The 14,794-nt window shown below is 44.6% G+C and overlaps 1 protein-coding gene across 1 annotated transcript in view; it reads left to right on the forward strand.

Annotated features, from left to right (window-relative positions):
• Positions 1 to 1,885: 1,885 nt before the first annotated feature.
• LOC125485890 ((E3-independent) E2 ubiquitin-conjugating enzyme UBE2O-like) overlaps positions 1,886 to 14,794 on the forward strand; it is a 14,744-nt gene continuing 1,835 nt past the window's right edge. Inside the window, exons 1-2 of the mRNA XM_048611065.1 lie at positions 1,886 to 2,036; positions 14,408 to 14,520. Coding sequence (XP_048467022.1) covers positions 1,925 to 2,036; positions 14,408 to 14,520 — 225 coding nt within the window. The 5' untranslated portion in view covers positions 1,886 to 1,924. The remainder of the gene's footprint in view (positions 2,037 to 14,407; positions 14,521 to 14,794) is intronic.

Raw genomic sequence — 14,794 nt, forward strand, 5'->3', positions numbered from 1 at the left:
TTATTTCAAAACCCCCTTCCCCTCCCCCTTTTCTGATGAAGGGTCTCGGCCCGAAACGTCAGCCTCTCTGCTCCTATGATGCTGCTTGGCCTGCTGTGTTCATCCAGCCCTGCACCTTGTTGTCTCTGATTTCTTCAAGTTTTTTTTAATCTTGCTTCTATATGCGAACCAAAGTGGTAAAGAGGTAACCTCGGTCCACATTGCAACTTCATTCTTCAACTGTCATGAGACTCATTTTCAGAAAACAGGTGCGTAATCGTACTCCAAAACTTTATACTTAATCATTCTCTGCTACCATTATTTTACCTCAATAACTATTTAAACAGAATTCAAGTCCGTGTTTTTACATGAAGGTTTTAAGTCAGTTACATTCCATAAGTCCCCCCACCCAATTACTAGCTCCCTAAATTGAACAACTAGTTCAAACCTAATGCACATGTCATTAATATATTCGTCATCTGAATTGCCACTTCATTAGATCTCAGGCATTCTTCAGGTCATATTAGATAATAGCACTGTTTTGAAATGTAACAATCTTGTTTCTGAAGTGTACGCCATAAAAACCCATTTGATATTCAAGTTGCAAAAACTCTCCTGGTATTTTACCTCTCTTACTTTAACAGCGTGCTGTTCTTTGTGTTATTCCTGCTCAAGGGCCCAGCACCTGCTCCTGATTCAGATTATTGTAGAACAAGGGAACAAGATCTTACTCCTCCCTGAAATGCTGTCCACTACATAGTGTTAAAGATGACATCTCTAACTTAAGCCAGAATCAAAATGCATCAGCTGGCCATTCACTCAAAAACTCTGCTCTATTGCATCAGCCCTACCAGGCCGACACTGCCTTGTGGTAACATGAATTCTGTCAAGTCTATGCATTGTGGAAAAACCTACTGTCTTCCATCAAACTGCTGTGTAGTCCGCCTTTGCTAAGTGTATAGTAAATGATGTTATTGTATTTTTTTTTAACTTGGTCATGTTAAAAATGTCCCTGACTTGCTGTAACAGCCTCTAGCAGCCTCAGCTCGTTATTTACGTTCTGGGTTGGATTGTAAGTTTACTGTTTTCAGATTTTCCATGTACATCGTGGCTAGGATCTATTTAGCAATATATTGATATAGCCCTCTTACACTCGGCTTGTGGTTCCCATTAATAGAATCACCATTGTATAAATTTGGGAATTGGACATTCTTGGGATGTGAGTGTCACTGGCCAGCATTTATTGCCCATTCCTAGCTGTCCTGAGCCAGCCACATCACACTGGATCTGGAGTCATGTGTAGGCCAGACCAGGCAAGGAGGGAAGATTTCCTTTTATTTATTCCTTTATTCATTAATGGTTTGAGGACATCACTAGCTAGGCAGCATTTATTGTCCATCCCTAATTGCCCAGAGGGCAGATCAGAGGTTTGGAGTCACATGTAGGCCAGACCAGGTAAAGATGGCAGTTCACCCCCCACAAAGGACATTAGCGAACCAGATGGCTTTTTCTGACAATCAATTCATGGTCATCATTAGATTCTTAATTCTAGATATTTTGTTGAATTCGGATTCCACCATCTGCCATGGCGGGATTTGAACCTGGGTCCCCAGAATGTTATCTGGGTCTCTGGATTAACAGTCCAACGATAATACGACTGGGCCATTGCCTCCCCTTAAGGACATAGGTGAACCAGATGGATTCTTATGACAATTGACAATGGTTTCATGGTCATCATCAGACTCTTAATTCCCAGATTTTATTGAATTCTGATCTCACCATCTGCCATATAGAACTTGGACCTTGGCCCCAGAGCATTACTTGGGTTTTCAGGATTGTTAGTCTAGTGATAGTATCACTCGGCCATCGCCTTTCCTCAGTTTAATTTTATTTCTTTCCTAGAATTGCTGTTGAGATTCTGAAAACCAGCACCAGTGTCGATGTGATGTGGCAGGATGGTACAGTAGAGAAAAATATTCGATCCAATGACTTGCTGCCAGTTCATCATGTGGACAATAATGAGTTTTGCCCTGGAGACTTTGTGCTGGATAAACGTGGTAAGTGTGAAGTATAGTTTAAGAGCTCAATCTTGCAGGTGATGGATAAATAAATGGACAAAAGCAATCACTTTTGTAGAACTTCCTCTTTAGTTGATTTTCGTCCTCATTCCAGAATTCAGAGTCATGAAAGAGTTTATAGTTGTTTTTGTCCTATTAAATTTTTCTGGTTTTGTCTCACCCAGGACATTAGATGATGGTGGATAATCGGGGAATGGACAAGTGGTACATAGAATGGTAGACAAGCCGTCGTGGTATGGGGTGTACCTGATCTTTATCTATCATTTTCGTATATTTAGATGAGATTAAAGTAAATGTAATATTGAGAAACCCTCACTTGTCCTTTCCATGTCAAAGTGATCAAATTTGATCAACCATACAATGGCTGGTGTAGGGCCACCTTCTAGATTCCAGATTTACTCCCTGATCTCTGCTGGTTTTATAAATCTAAAGCTGTGATTTGAAGTTGGTTTCTACTTGTCCTCCTGCTGGTTCTGTAGGTTTAATCAGCATTTGGATGCGGTGCCATTGCTAAGAAAACTATATTCCAGCACGTTATAACCTTCCATTAAAAACATTAGAAATGTTTGTGAAAGAAGTATTGGGGACTGAGGTGCCATCTCTCGAGATTATGAACATGGAGCTGGAATAGGCCACTTGTGACTAATTTGCCATTCAACATGCTGGAGGGTCTTGGTAAGGTAGACGTGGACAGGATGTTCCCTTTTGTGGCTGTGGCTCGCAAATTGAAAAAGGCATCAGCTTCATAAATGTGATGAGGTTAAATGTTTTCTTGGGGTTGAGTTATTTGAAGTTTCTGAAAAAGCAGTTGAAGCAGAGTTGATGAATGTTTTTAAGGCGGAGTTGGATACATTCCTTGGAAATCTTTTGTTCCTTATCAGGAATAGGTAGGAATGTGGATTTGAGGTTACGTTCAGATCAGCTGTGATCTTATTAAATGGTTGAACAGGTTTGAGGGACTGGATGGCCACCTCTTTGTATGAGCAGCTCATAAAGAGAGGGAGCTAGAGTGGGGACAGTGGCTTCTGAAACAGTGCGAGAAAGCATGAGGACAGCGGGAACTTTGGCTTCTTCAGTCTTTGTTCCCAAAGTCTCAAATCTGATTCAGTAGCAGAGGAATGCAGCGACAGTGACTTCACGGAAGTATAGAGTGTTGATTCATTCAGCAGCTTCTGTTCAGCATTGTTTCAACTTCAGTAATTTTGAAATACAGAAGTAAGAATTAAAGCTATGAGAGGGACTTGAGTTGTGGTAAGAATGAGGATTTTCCACTAATTTCTGCTTTGTAGTAAACCTTACTTTTGTAAGGTTAAAGCAAGTAAAATGAAACCAAGTTTTAAAAGGCTTAAGGTATGTTTAGGCAATTTGGTTAGCAGATTGCCTATCCTATGGCATGTAGGCAGTTGGAGTAGTGGAGTGGAGACTTCACATGACCTGGAAAATCCCATCTACAGAAAATAACACCAGCTTCGCAAGCATGGGCTATGGGTCTCACTGCTCAAACGACAGCTGGAGTTAAAGGTTCATTTACAAGGTATAGAAGAGTGGATAAAATATTGAAAGCTGGTTATACCACAGGTTAAAGAAGAGCAGGCACATAGGGGATGCGTGACTACTGGACAGTCAAGAGAAATAGGCAGGTAGTGCCAGAGGTCCTGCCACTTCTGCTATTAGTCCGGAGATAGGTGACACCATGGGTATCCTGTTGATTTGTTCATAGATTTGGCCGTTAAAGGTAAAGTGGGTCGTGAGGCATAGGTCCAGTAGTTTCAGCATGTTGTCTGTGGAGATGGTGTCACTAGGGTCTCATTCTTTCAGAAGTGTTGCTGGTGTTTCTCTTGTCAGTGGTATGTCAATCGATGTGAATAGGGCGGTGATGTCAAAGGAAACCATGTTCTCGTCCTCGTCTATTCTTGTGCCATTGAGGGAATTGAGGAGCTCCTGGGCTGTGTGGATTGAGTGGGGTCACCTATCTCCGGCCTAATAGCAGAAGCAGTGGTGCAGAGACTTGAAAGCATAGCACTTCCGCAGATCCAACCTAAAACTATGAATCCAATATGTGGACGACACTTTTGTCGTCATCAAACGGACTAAACTAGAGGAGACACATCGGCTAATAAACACTCTGACGTCAAATTCACCGGGGAAGAAGAACAAACTGCTCCCATGCCTGGATGTCGCCCTTCGGCCCAACAACTCTACACTGACCCTTGGAGCATCCCACCCAGACCCACTCCCCTATAACCCACCTAATCTACACATCCCTGAACACTATGGGCAATTTAGCATGGCCACTCCACCTTGCCTGCACATCTTTGGACTGTGGGAAGAAACCAGAGCACCCGTGAGAAACCCATGCAAACACGGGGAGAATTTGCAAATTCCACACAGGCAGTCACCTGAGGGTGGAATTGAACCTGGGTTCCTGGGGTTGTGAGGCAGCAGTGTTAACCACTGAGCCACTGTGCCGCCCCATGTTCCCATACATCAAGAACATATCCGAACTGACCACAAGACTCGTGTGACCATTAGGCATTAGAGTGGCTCACAAACCTACGTCAACCCTACGCCAACTGCTAACTCAAACCAAAAACCTCTTGCCCACTATGGACAGAACCAACGTGATATACAAGATCCCATGCAAAAACTGCAACATGACATTGGACAGACAGGAAGGAAACTGGCCACAAGAATACATGAACACCAACTAGCAACAAAAAGACATAACCAGTACTCACTCGTCTCCATTCACATGGATAAGGATAGTCACCAGTTCGATTGGGACAATATCAGGATCACAGGACAGGCCAAACAGAGACAAGCACAGGAATTTCTAGAGGCTTGGTTTACTACCAAGAAGGCCATCAATAAACACTTAGAATTAGACCCTATATATACACCACTGTGAAGCAAAACAGGAAATGAAGTAACCAATTCCAACGGACTCCAGAGTTTAAAACCCAGGTGGGAAAACCCAACAGCGCTGCTTCGGAGGCTGCACTGACGATGTTACCTAGCAGGGTAATGAAGCGTCTGTGAACTAAGAAACCAGTTTGGCGAGTGAACCAACCACAGAGACCCATACTGTTCACAGTACTCTGTTTATGGTCTCATCAGTGCCCTGTTTAACTGAAGCATAGCGTCCTAACTTTTGGATTTATTCCCCCCCTCAATAAATTACAGCCTAATTCCTAATTGCTTCTCCTAGCTACTTATTAAGGGGATAAAAATAAAGTCTCTGGCTATCCATGATTCTCACGGTCTTGTAAACTTCTACCAGGTCGCCTCTGTCTCTGTTCCAGTGCAAGCAAAGCAAGTTTGTCCAAATCTCTCCTCATGGCTAATACCTTCCCAACCAGGCAACATTCTGATAAACCTTTTCTGTACCCTCTCCAAAGCCGCCACATCTTTTTGGTAGTGTTCTGTACCAATCAGAATTGTACACAATATTCCAAATGTGGCCTAATTAAATTTCTAAAGAACTGCAACATGTCTTGCCAATTCTTATACTCTGTGCCCCAAACAATGAAGGCAAGCGTGCCAAATGCTGCCTTGGCCAGCTTGTCTACTAATGTGCAGCCCCCCCGCTCCAATCCCAACCTCACCATAAAACCCACGGACAGGGGAGGCGCAGTTGTAGTATGGCGCACTGACCTCTACATCAGAGGCCAGACGCCAGCTCTGACACCACCTCCTACCGCCCAGTTGATCATGACCCCACTCCTGACCACCAAAATATCATCTCCCAAACCACCCACAGCCTCATCACCTCAGGTGACCTCCTACCCACAGCATCCAACCTCATCATTCCCCAACCCAGCACCGCCTATTTCTATTTCCTTCCCAAAATCCACAAACCTGACTGCCTTGCTCGACCCATTTGTCTCCGCCTGCTCCTGCCCCACTGAACTTATCTCTACTTATCTCGACTCCATTTTCCCCCTTGGTCCAGGAAATCCCCACCTACATCCGTGACACCACCCACTCCCTCCACCTCCTCCAAACCTTCTGATTCCCTGGTCCCCAACACCTCATCTGAACCATGGACGTCCAGTCCCCATACACCTGCATTCCCCATGCAGATGGCCTAAAGGCCCTCCGCTTCTTCCTGTCCCGCAGGCCCGACCAGTCCCTCTCCACTGACACCCTCATCTGCTTAGCTGAACTCGTCCTCACCCTTAACAACTTCTTTCAATTCCTTCCACTTCCTACAGACAAAGAGGGTGGCCATGTGTACCCGCATGGGCCCAAGCTATGCCTGCCTCTTTGTAGGTTACGTGGAACAATCCTCCTTCCGTAGCTACACTGGCTCTAAACCCCACCTCTTCCTCCGTTACATCAATGACTATATTGGCGCCGCCTCGTGCTCCCACGAGGAGCTCCAAGAGTTCATCCACTTCAACATCTACCACCTCAACCTTAAGTTCACCTGGACCGTCTCTGATACCTCTCTCTCTCCTTCCTGGACCCCTCTGTTTCCATCTCGGGAATCCACCTGGAAACCGATATCCATTTCAAGCCCACCGACTCCCACAGCTACCGAGAATACACCTCCTCCCACCCACCCTCTGGCAAAAATGCCATCCCCTATTCCCAATTCCTTCGCCTCCGCCGCATGTGCTCCCAGGATGAGGGCATTCCACTCCCGAACATCTCAGATGTCCTCGTTTTTCAAGGACCACAACTCTTCCACCCCGCACCCGCCCCCCCGCCAACCACCACCACCAGTGGTTGAGAATGCCCTTGACTGCGTCTCCCGCATTTCCCGCAACTCATCCCTCACACCCCCTCCCCGCAAGAACAACCAAAACAGAATCCCCTTCGTCCTCACGTACCACCCCACCAACCTCCGGATCCAACGCATCATCCTCTGACACTTCTGCCATCTGCAATCCGACCCCACCACCAAAGACATTTTTCCCTCCCCACCCTTTATCTGCTTTCCGGAGGGACCACTCTCTGTGACTCCCTTGTCTGCTCCACACTCCCCTCCAGCCCCAACACACCCAGCACTTTTCCCTGCAACCGCAGGAGGTGCTACACCTCCCCCCTCACCCCCATCCCAGGCCCCAAGAAGACCTTCCACATCAAGCAGATGTTCACCTGCACATCTGCTAATGTGGTATACTGTATCCACTGTTCCAGATGTGGCCTCCTCTACATCGGGGAAACCAAGCGGAGGCTTGGGGACCGCTTTGCGGAAGACCTATGTTCGGTTCGCAACAAACAACTGCACCTTCCAGTTGCGAACCATTTCAACTCCCCCTCCCACTCCTTAGATGACATGTCCATCCTGGGCCTCCTGCAGTGCCACAACGATGCCATCCGAAGGTTGCAGGAATAGCACCTCATATTTCGCTTGGGAACCCTGCAGCCCAATGGTATCAATGTGGACTTCACAAGCTTCAAAATCTCCCCTTCCCCAACCGCATCCCAAAACCAGCCCAGCTTGTCCCCGCCTCCCTAACCTGTCCTTCCTCTTACCTATCCCCTCCTCCCACCTCAAGCCCCACCCCCATCTCTTCCCTACTAGCCTCATCCTGCCCCCTTGACCTGTCCGCTGTCCCGGGACTGACCTATCCCTTCCCTAACTCCCCACCTACACTCACCTTTACTGGCTCCGCCCCCGCCTCTTTGACCTGTCGGTCTCCTCTCCACCTATCTCCTCCTTTATCCATCTTCTATCCGCCTCCCCCTCTCTCCCTATTTATTTCAGAATCCCCTTCCCCCTCCCCCATTTCTGAAGAAGGGTCTAGGTTCGAAACATCAGCTTTTCTGCTCCTCTGATGCTGCTTGGCCTGCTGTGTTCATCCAGCTCTACACCTTGTTATCTACTAATGTTCCCACTTACAGGGAATTGCGGACCTGTATGCTCAGATCCCTCTGTGTTGATGCTACTCAGGGTTCTGCCATTTACTGTATACTTCCCTCCTGCATTAGACCTTCAAAAAAGCATCACTTCACACTTGTCTGGATTAAGTTCCATCTGCCATTCCTCTGCCCGAGTCTCCAGCCTACCTATATCCTGCTATGTCTTCTGACAATTCTCACTATCAGCAGCTCCCTGAATCTTTCTGTCATCTGCGAGCTTACCACTGAATCCACCTACATTCTCCTCCAAATCATCTATTCATGTATGGAGCCCCAGTGCTGATTCCTGTGGAACACCACTGGTCATCGATTTCCAGATGGAAAAAAGTCCCTCCCACTGATATTCTGTCTTGAATGACGAAGGCAGTTCTGTATTCATCTTACCTGCTAACTGGAGATCCTATGTGACTTCACCTTTAGTATCAGCCTGCCATGAGGGACCTTGTCAAATCCTTGCTAAAGTCCATTTAGAGAACGTCCACCATCCCACCCTCATCAACCATCTTTGTCATTTCCTAAAAAAAACTCAATCATGTTTGTGAGACACCGCTTCCCCCTCATAAAGCCGTGCTTTCTATCATTCAAGTCCATTTTTTTCCAAATGTGTGTAAATCCTGTCCCTAAGAATCTTCTCCAATAATTTCTCTACTTGGCGTAAGGCTTACCAGCCTGTAATTTCACAATTACCCCTGTTGCCTCCCTTTAACAAAGGAATGACATTAGGTAGTCTCCAGTCCTCTCGCACCTCTCCTGTGACCAAAGAAGATGCAAAGATTTTGTACATGGCCCCAGCAAATTCCTCCTAACCTCCCTGATTATCCTGGGATAAATCCCATTGGGTCCATGTGAATTTTCTGCCTAAATGCTTTTTGAAACACCTAACACCATCTCCTTTTTTTGTATTGACACGCCCTAGCATATCAACATGTCCCTTCTGAGACTCACCATCCACTATGTCGTCCTCCTTCGTGAGTACTAATGCAAAGTATTTGTTCCTTGCCCACTTCCTCTGGCTGCGTGCATAAATTACCTCCTTTATCCTTGAGAGAATCTACCGTTTCTCCTTACATATGTATAAAACACCTTGGGACTTTCCTTGATCTTGTTTGCTGAGGACATTTCATGGCCTCTTAGCCTTCCTAACTCCTTTTGTTTAAGTTGTTTCCTGTTTTATTTGTATTCTTCAAGGGCTCTGTCTGTCTTTGGTTTCCTAAATCATGTGTATGCATTGTTTTCCTTTTTGACTAAGCTCTCAATTTCTCTTGTCATCCAATGTCAGAACTGTAAAGAGTCCCCATGTGACAGATGTGGATTTACCCTCAAACAGTTACTCCCAATTTACAATCCGCTATTCCTGCCTAATATTGTCATAGTCAGCCTTCCCTGACTTACGTATGGCAAACTTTTTACGGAGTGTGCTGGTTGATCATGAGGTCCAAGTAATGTAAAAACACACAGAAATGCGATGCAGGGGATATACCCATCACTTATACTTTATTTGTAACTTATGCTGTAAATAATAACTGAAATAAAACTGGCAGAGAGCCTTCTCACTCGCACTCCCAACTGACTACTTGGAGATCATGATAATGCAGTAAACATCTGGCTATACAGGTATACGATTTTTGCTGGTCAGTCGAGAGTGCTGGTACATAAGTGCTGGTTAAAACAAAGTTTGCTGTTTGCTAGAGATCTAGTCTTATCCTTATCTGTAAGTAACTTAAACTTGGAGAATTTTGGCCACTGTTCCCAAATTGCTCCCCACTGAAATTTTGATCACCTGGCTCCGCTCATTCCCCAATACCAGTTCTAGTAAGGTTCTTTCCCTAGTTGCATTATTTTCATGTTGTTTTAAGATAGCCTCCTGGATGCATGTAACAAATTCTCCCCCATTCAAGCCCCTGGCACTGAGGGAGTTGCAGTCAATGTAGGGTAAATTTAAAATCACCCACCATCAGAACCCTGTTTTTATATTTTTTCATATCTGTCGATATATCTGTTCCTGCTTTTTTGATTTGATTTATCATTGCTCCATGCACTTAGGTAAAGTTTCGTTTTACGTGCAGTAGAGGCAAATCATACCATACAAAGTACATAGGGTGTAATAGAACAAAGTGAGGAAAACAGTGTTACTGCTGCAGAGAAGGTGCACAAAGAGCAAGGTCACCATTAAATTTGAGGTCCATTCAGAAGTCTAATAACAGTGGGGAAGAAGTTGTTGTTGAATCTGTTGGTACGTGTGTTTCAGCGTTTGTATCTTCACTCCAAGGAAAGAGGTTAGAGATTATAACTGGGGTGGGAGGGATCTTTGATTATGTTGACTGGTTTTCTGAAGCAGTGGGAAGTGTAGATGGAGTCATTGGATGGAAGGTTGGCTTGTGTGATGGGCTGGGCTGTGTTCACAACGCTCTAGTTTCTTACGGTCCTAGGCAGAGCAGTTGCCATACCAAGCCTTGGTGCATCCGGATAGAGTGCATCTATGAAAGTTGGTACGAGTCTTTATGGACATGCTGAATTACGTTAGCCTTTTTGAAGTAAAGGTGTTGTTGTGCTTTCTTGACCATCACGTCAGTGTGGGTGGACCAGGACAGATTGGTGATCGTCACTCCTAGGAACTTGATGCTCTCCACCATCTCCACCCCAGCTCCAATGATATAGATGGGGACATGCCCTCCACCTTGCTTCCTGAAGTCCAGTGACCAGCTCTTTTATTTTGCTGATGTTGAGGGAGAGATTGTTATCTTTACATCATTCCACCAAGCGCACCATCTCTTCCCTGTATTCTGTCTCGTCATTGTTTGAGATCTGGCCTACAACGGTGGTGTAGTTTGCGAACTTGTAGATGGAGTTGGGACAAAATTTGACCCCACAGTCATGTGTACAGGGAATATGGTAAGGGGCTGAGTACACAGTCTTGCAGGGCGCTGGTGTTGAGGATTGTTGTGGGGGAGGTGCTGTTACCTATTCTCACCTCTGTAGGCCAGGAAGTCGAGGATCCCGTCGCAACAGGTGGATCAGAGACCTAGGTCTCTGAGATTGGAGATTAGTTTGGTTAGAATTAGTGTTTAAAGGCAGAGCTGTAGTCAGTAAGTGGGAGCCTAATGTGTAGGATGTTCCAGGGATAAGTGTAGGGCCAGGGAGATGGCGTCTCCTGTGGACCTGCTGGCTGTTGGAGATCTGTAGTACAATCCCATCAAAGTGATTGCCTTCCCCTAATAGGAAGAGCACAATGGTCGAGTGGTACTATTGCCAGACTATTAATCCAGAGACAAAATTGAATGGTAAAACAGTGACAGTAGGGAAAAAAGGACCAGATTTAGGCCAATGCCTTATTTTAGAAAGGGTATAAAGTCAATTTGAGAAAATCTAAAGTAGATTTAAAAGGGTGATACCAGAGTTGAGATGGTATGCTTGTAGGAAAAGACAAACAAGGTTTGGAATCTTCTCTAGAGGATAAAAGAGTTGATGGGTGACTTTAACAGGATACGTTTTAAATAAAAGTTTGTCTATTGGAATGTTTAATTTGAGGCCGTAATCAGAAGTAGCATTACAGAATTACATGGAGAGGAAACTTGGCAGGATTTGGTAGGAGTGGAGGTGACCACAGAACAATTTAATTACTGGTGCCTGTGCGCATGATGATCGTTTTGCAGACCAGTGCATTGAGCAACTGCTAATTTTTTTAGTCATGCTAATTGGCTGAGACTTGCTTGCCTAGAGAGATCTTCCAGCCTTTGAATACTGCCAGGTCTTTTGAATTCAGTGAATGAGGACCAAGAGATTGATTAATCAAGAGGGGGAAAAAGAGTTTGAGGAAATTTGTAAGGAACTTAAAAGTGGGATGTAAAAGTTGCCATAATATGTAAAAAGAAAAAGATTAGTGAAGACAAATTTTGTAGGTCCCTTATCTGAATTATGACAGTAGCTAAAAGAAAGCATGGAAATGGCAGAGCAATTAAACAGCTACCTTTACCTCCACAGAAAAAGAACAAGTAACTTAATGGGAAGGAATGTTTGATTTTAAGGAGGAGGAATTAAAGGAAATTCGCGTTTTTAAAAATAATAAAATGCTGTCGAAATAATGGCACTGAGCTGTTAATCCCCAGGGCATAATAATCTATATCCCAGGGCGCCTGAGTTGATAGTGGAAATAGTGGATATGTTGATTATCATCTTCCAGACTTGTGATTCTTGAACAGTCCTGGCAGACTGGAGGGTTGCAAATGTAGCCCCACAATTTAGAAAGGAGAAAACAGGAAATTACAGGCTGTTTATCTTAGTACCAGTAGTGGGTAAAATGCTAGAATCTGTTACAAAGAATGCGTTGCAGGAGATTTAGAAAGTATCAATGGAATTAGACAAAGTCTAAGCCTTTATGAAAGGGAAATCATGTTTGACAAACCTTTTGAAGCTTTTTGAAGATGTAACGAGTAGAATTGGAGAGAACCAGTACAAGTGGTATATTTGATTTACATTGTTCACAAAGTTTCATGTAACAGGTTAATGTGCAAAATTAAAGGGTGTGGTATTAGTTGCAATATACTTGCATCGATTGAGAATTGATTAACAGACAGAAAACAGGAATAAATTGGTTGTTTTTGGTTAGAGTTAATCCTGGGACTTGGGAAGATGGTTGGGTTTGTTGGAGGTCGGTCATCTCAGGTCCAGGACATCTCTAGGAGTTCCTCAGGGTAATGTCCCAGGCCCAACGATCTTCCCTCCATAAGGTCAGAAGTGGGGATGTTCGCGAATGATTGCACTATGTTCACCATTCATGACTCCTCAGACACTGAGGGAGCCCATTTTCAAATGGAGCAAGATGGGCAATATCTAGGCTTGGGCTGAAGTAGCAAAGAACATTCTCACCATACAAGTATCAGGCTATGACCATCACCAAAAAGAGACAATCTAACTATTGTCCCTTGACATTCAGTGGTGTTATCATCACTGAACACCCCACTATCAATGTACTGGGGGAATTACCATTGACCAGAAACTCAACTGGACTTGCCACATAAACGTAACTGCTACAAGAGCCGGGCAGATGCTAGGAATACTGTGGCCAGTAAGTCACTTCCTACTTCCCCAAAGCCTGTCTATCTTCTACCTGACACAAGTCAGGAGTGTGCTGGAGTACTCTCCACCTGTCTAGATGGATGCAGCTCCAACAACACTCCAGCTTAATACCATCCAGGAAGCAGCAGTATGCTTGATTGACATTACATCCACAAACACTCACTACCTCCACCACCAATATTCAGTAGCAGCAGTGTGTACTACCAAAAGATACACTGCACAAATTCGCCAAAGAATCTTAGACAGCAGCTTCCAAACCCATGACCATTTTCGTCTTGAAGGACAAGGGCAGCAAATACATGGGAACACCACCACCCTTAAGTTTCCCTCCAAACCACTCACCATCCTGACTTGGAAGCACATTGCCGTTCCTTCGCTGTAGCTGGGTCAAAATCCTGGAATTCCCTTCCTCACAGCATTGAGGACCTACCTAGGTGCACTGTAGCAGTTCAGCACCACCTTCTCAAGGGCAGCTAGAGACAGGCAATAAATGCTGGCCCAGCCAGCGAAGCCCCCATCCCACAAGATGAATGGGAAAAAAAAAGTCAAATGGTATGTTGACCTGCATTGCAAGGGAATCTTAAGTACAAGAGCAAGGATAACATGCTACACCTGTATCAGGCCTTGGTGAGACCATACCTGGAGTATTGCATGTTTTTACCAAGTAAAAGACAGACACTATTCATAAATGGTGTGCAATGACTGGTTCCTGAGATTGTGTGGTTTTGGCATATTAGGAGAGATTGAGTCACCTGGCTCTTGGAGTTTTGAGAATGACAGGGGATATCAATGAAACGTATAAATTCTGACAGGGTGAGATAGACTAGTTGCACAGATTATCCCCAGGCAGGGGAAGCATAAAGAACAAAGGATGATGGTTAATGGACAGAGCATTTAGAAATGAAATGTAAAATTTCTTCACTGGGATGGTGGCAAACCTGTAGAATTCACAATCATCTAAGGTGGTGGAGGCCAAATCACTGAATATATTGACAAAAAAGGTGGATGGCTAGACACTAAAGGCATCAAGGAGTATAGGGAAAGTGTGGGAGTATGGCATTGATAGATCAGCCATGATCATATTGAACTGTGAAGTGGGCTCAGAGACAAAACACCTACTCTTGCTCCTGTTTTCTAAGTATGATCCGTATACTTGATTAAACTGTTAAAGGCTGTATCTCATGATTTATGCCATTTGTGTATTCGAGATGCTGCATTCTACCTTTTGAAGGCTGGGGATAATTAAATTATTTCCAGTGGGGAAAAGTGCAGAAGTATTTCTGATCGAGCAGAACCTTTGTTTTGCAATTTGAGTTTTGCCAAGTACTAACTAGAAATAGTTCTCACTTTCTGCTTTGTGATTTGTTTTTCCTGCTTTGCATGAATTCACTGTTCCCTATAAGCACAAGGACCTCAGGATGTTGGCGTGTATGGAGTCGTGCAGTCTGTTGACCACATTGGACGGACGTGTTCAGTGAAGTGGTTCAAACCAAAAGCGAATGGCACAGAGATAGAGGTGACAAACTTGTGAAACACTCTTCAAAACTCTTTATTTTCTTGCCAGTTCTTGGCTGTTTGAAATTTTAATTTTTTGCTTGGGATGTGGGTGTTGGTTGCAAGCATTTATTACCTATCCCTAATTCCTCTTGAACTGAACTGGCTTTCTTGGCTCAGATAGTAGGAACTGCAGATGCTGGAGAATCCGAGACAACAAGGTGCAGGGCTGGATGAACACAGCAGGCCAAGCAGCATCATAGGAGCAGAAAGGCTGACGTTTCGGGCCTAGGGTC

This window comes from Rhincodon typus, chromosome 23, assembly GCF_021869965.1.
Source record: "Rhincodon typus isolate 14 chromosome 23, sRhiTyp1.1, whole genome shotgun sequence".
In the NCBI taxonomy this organism is placed as follows: domain Eukaryota; kingdom Metazoa; phylum Chordata; class Chondrichthyes; order Orectolobiformes; family Rhincodontidae; genus Rhincodon; species Rhincodon typus.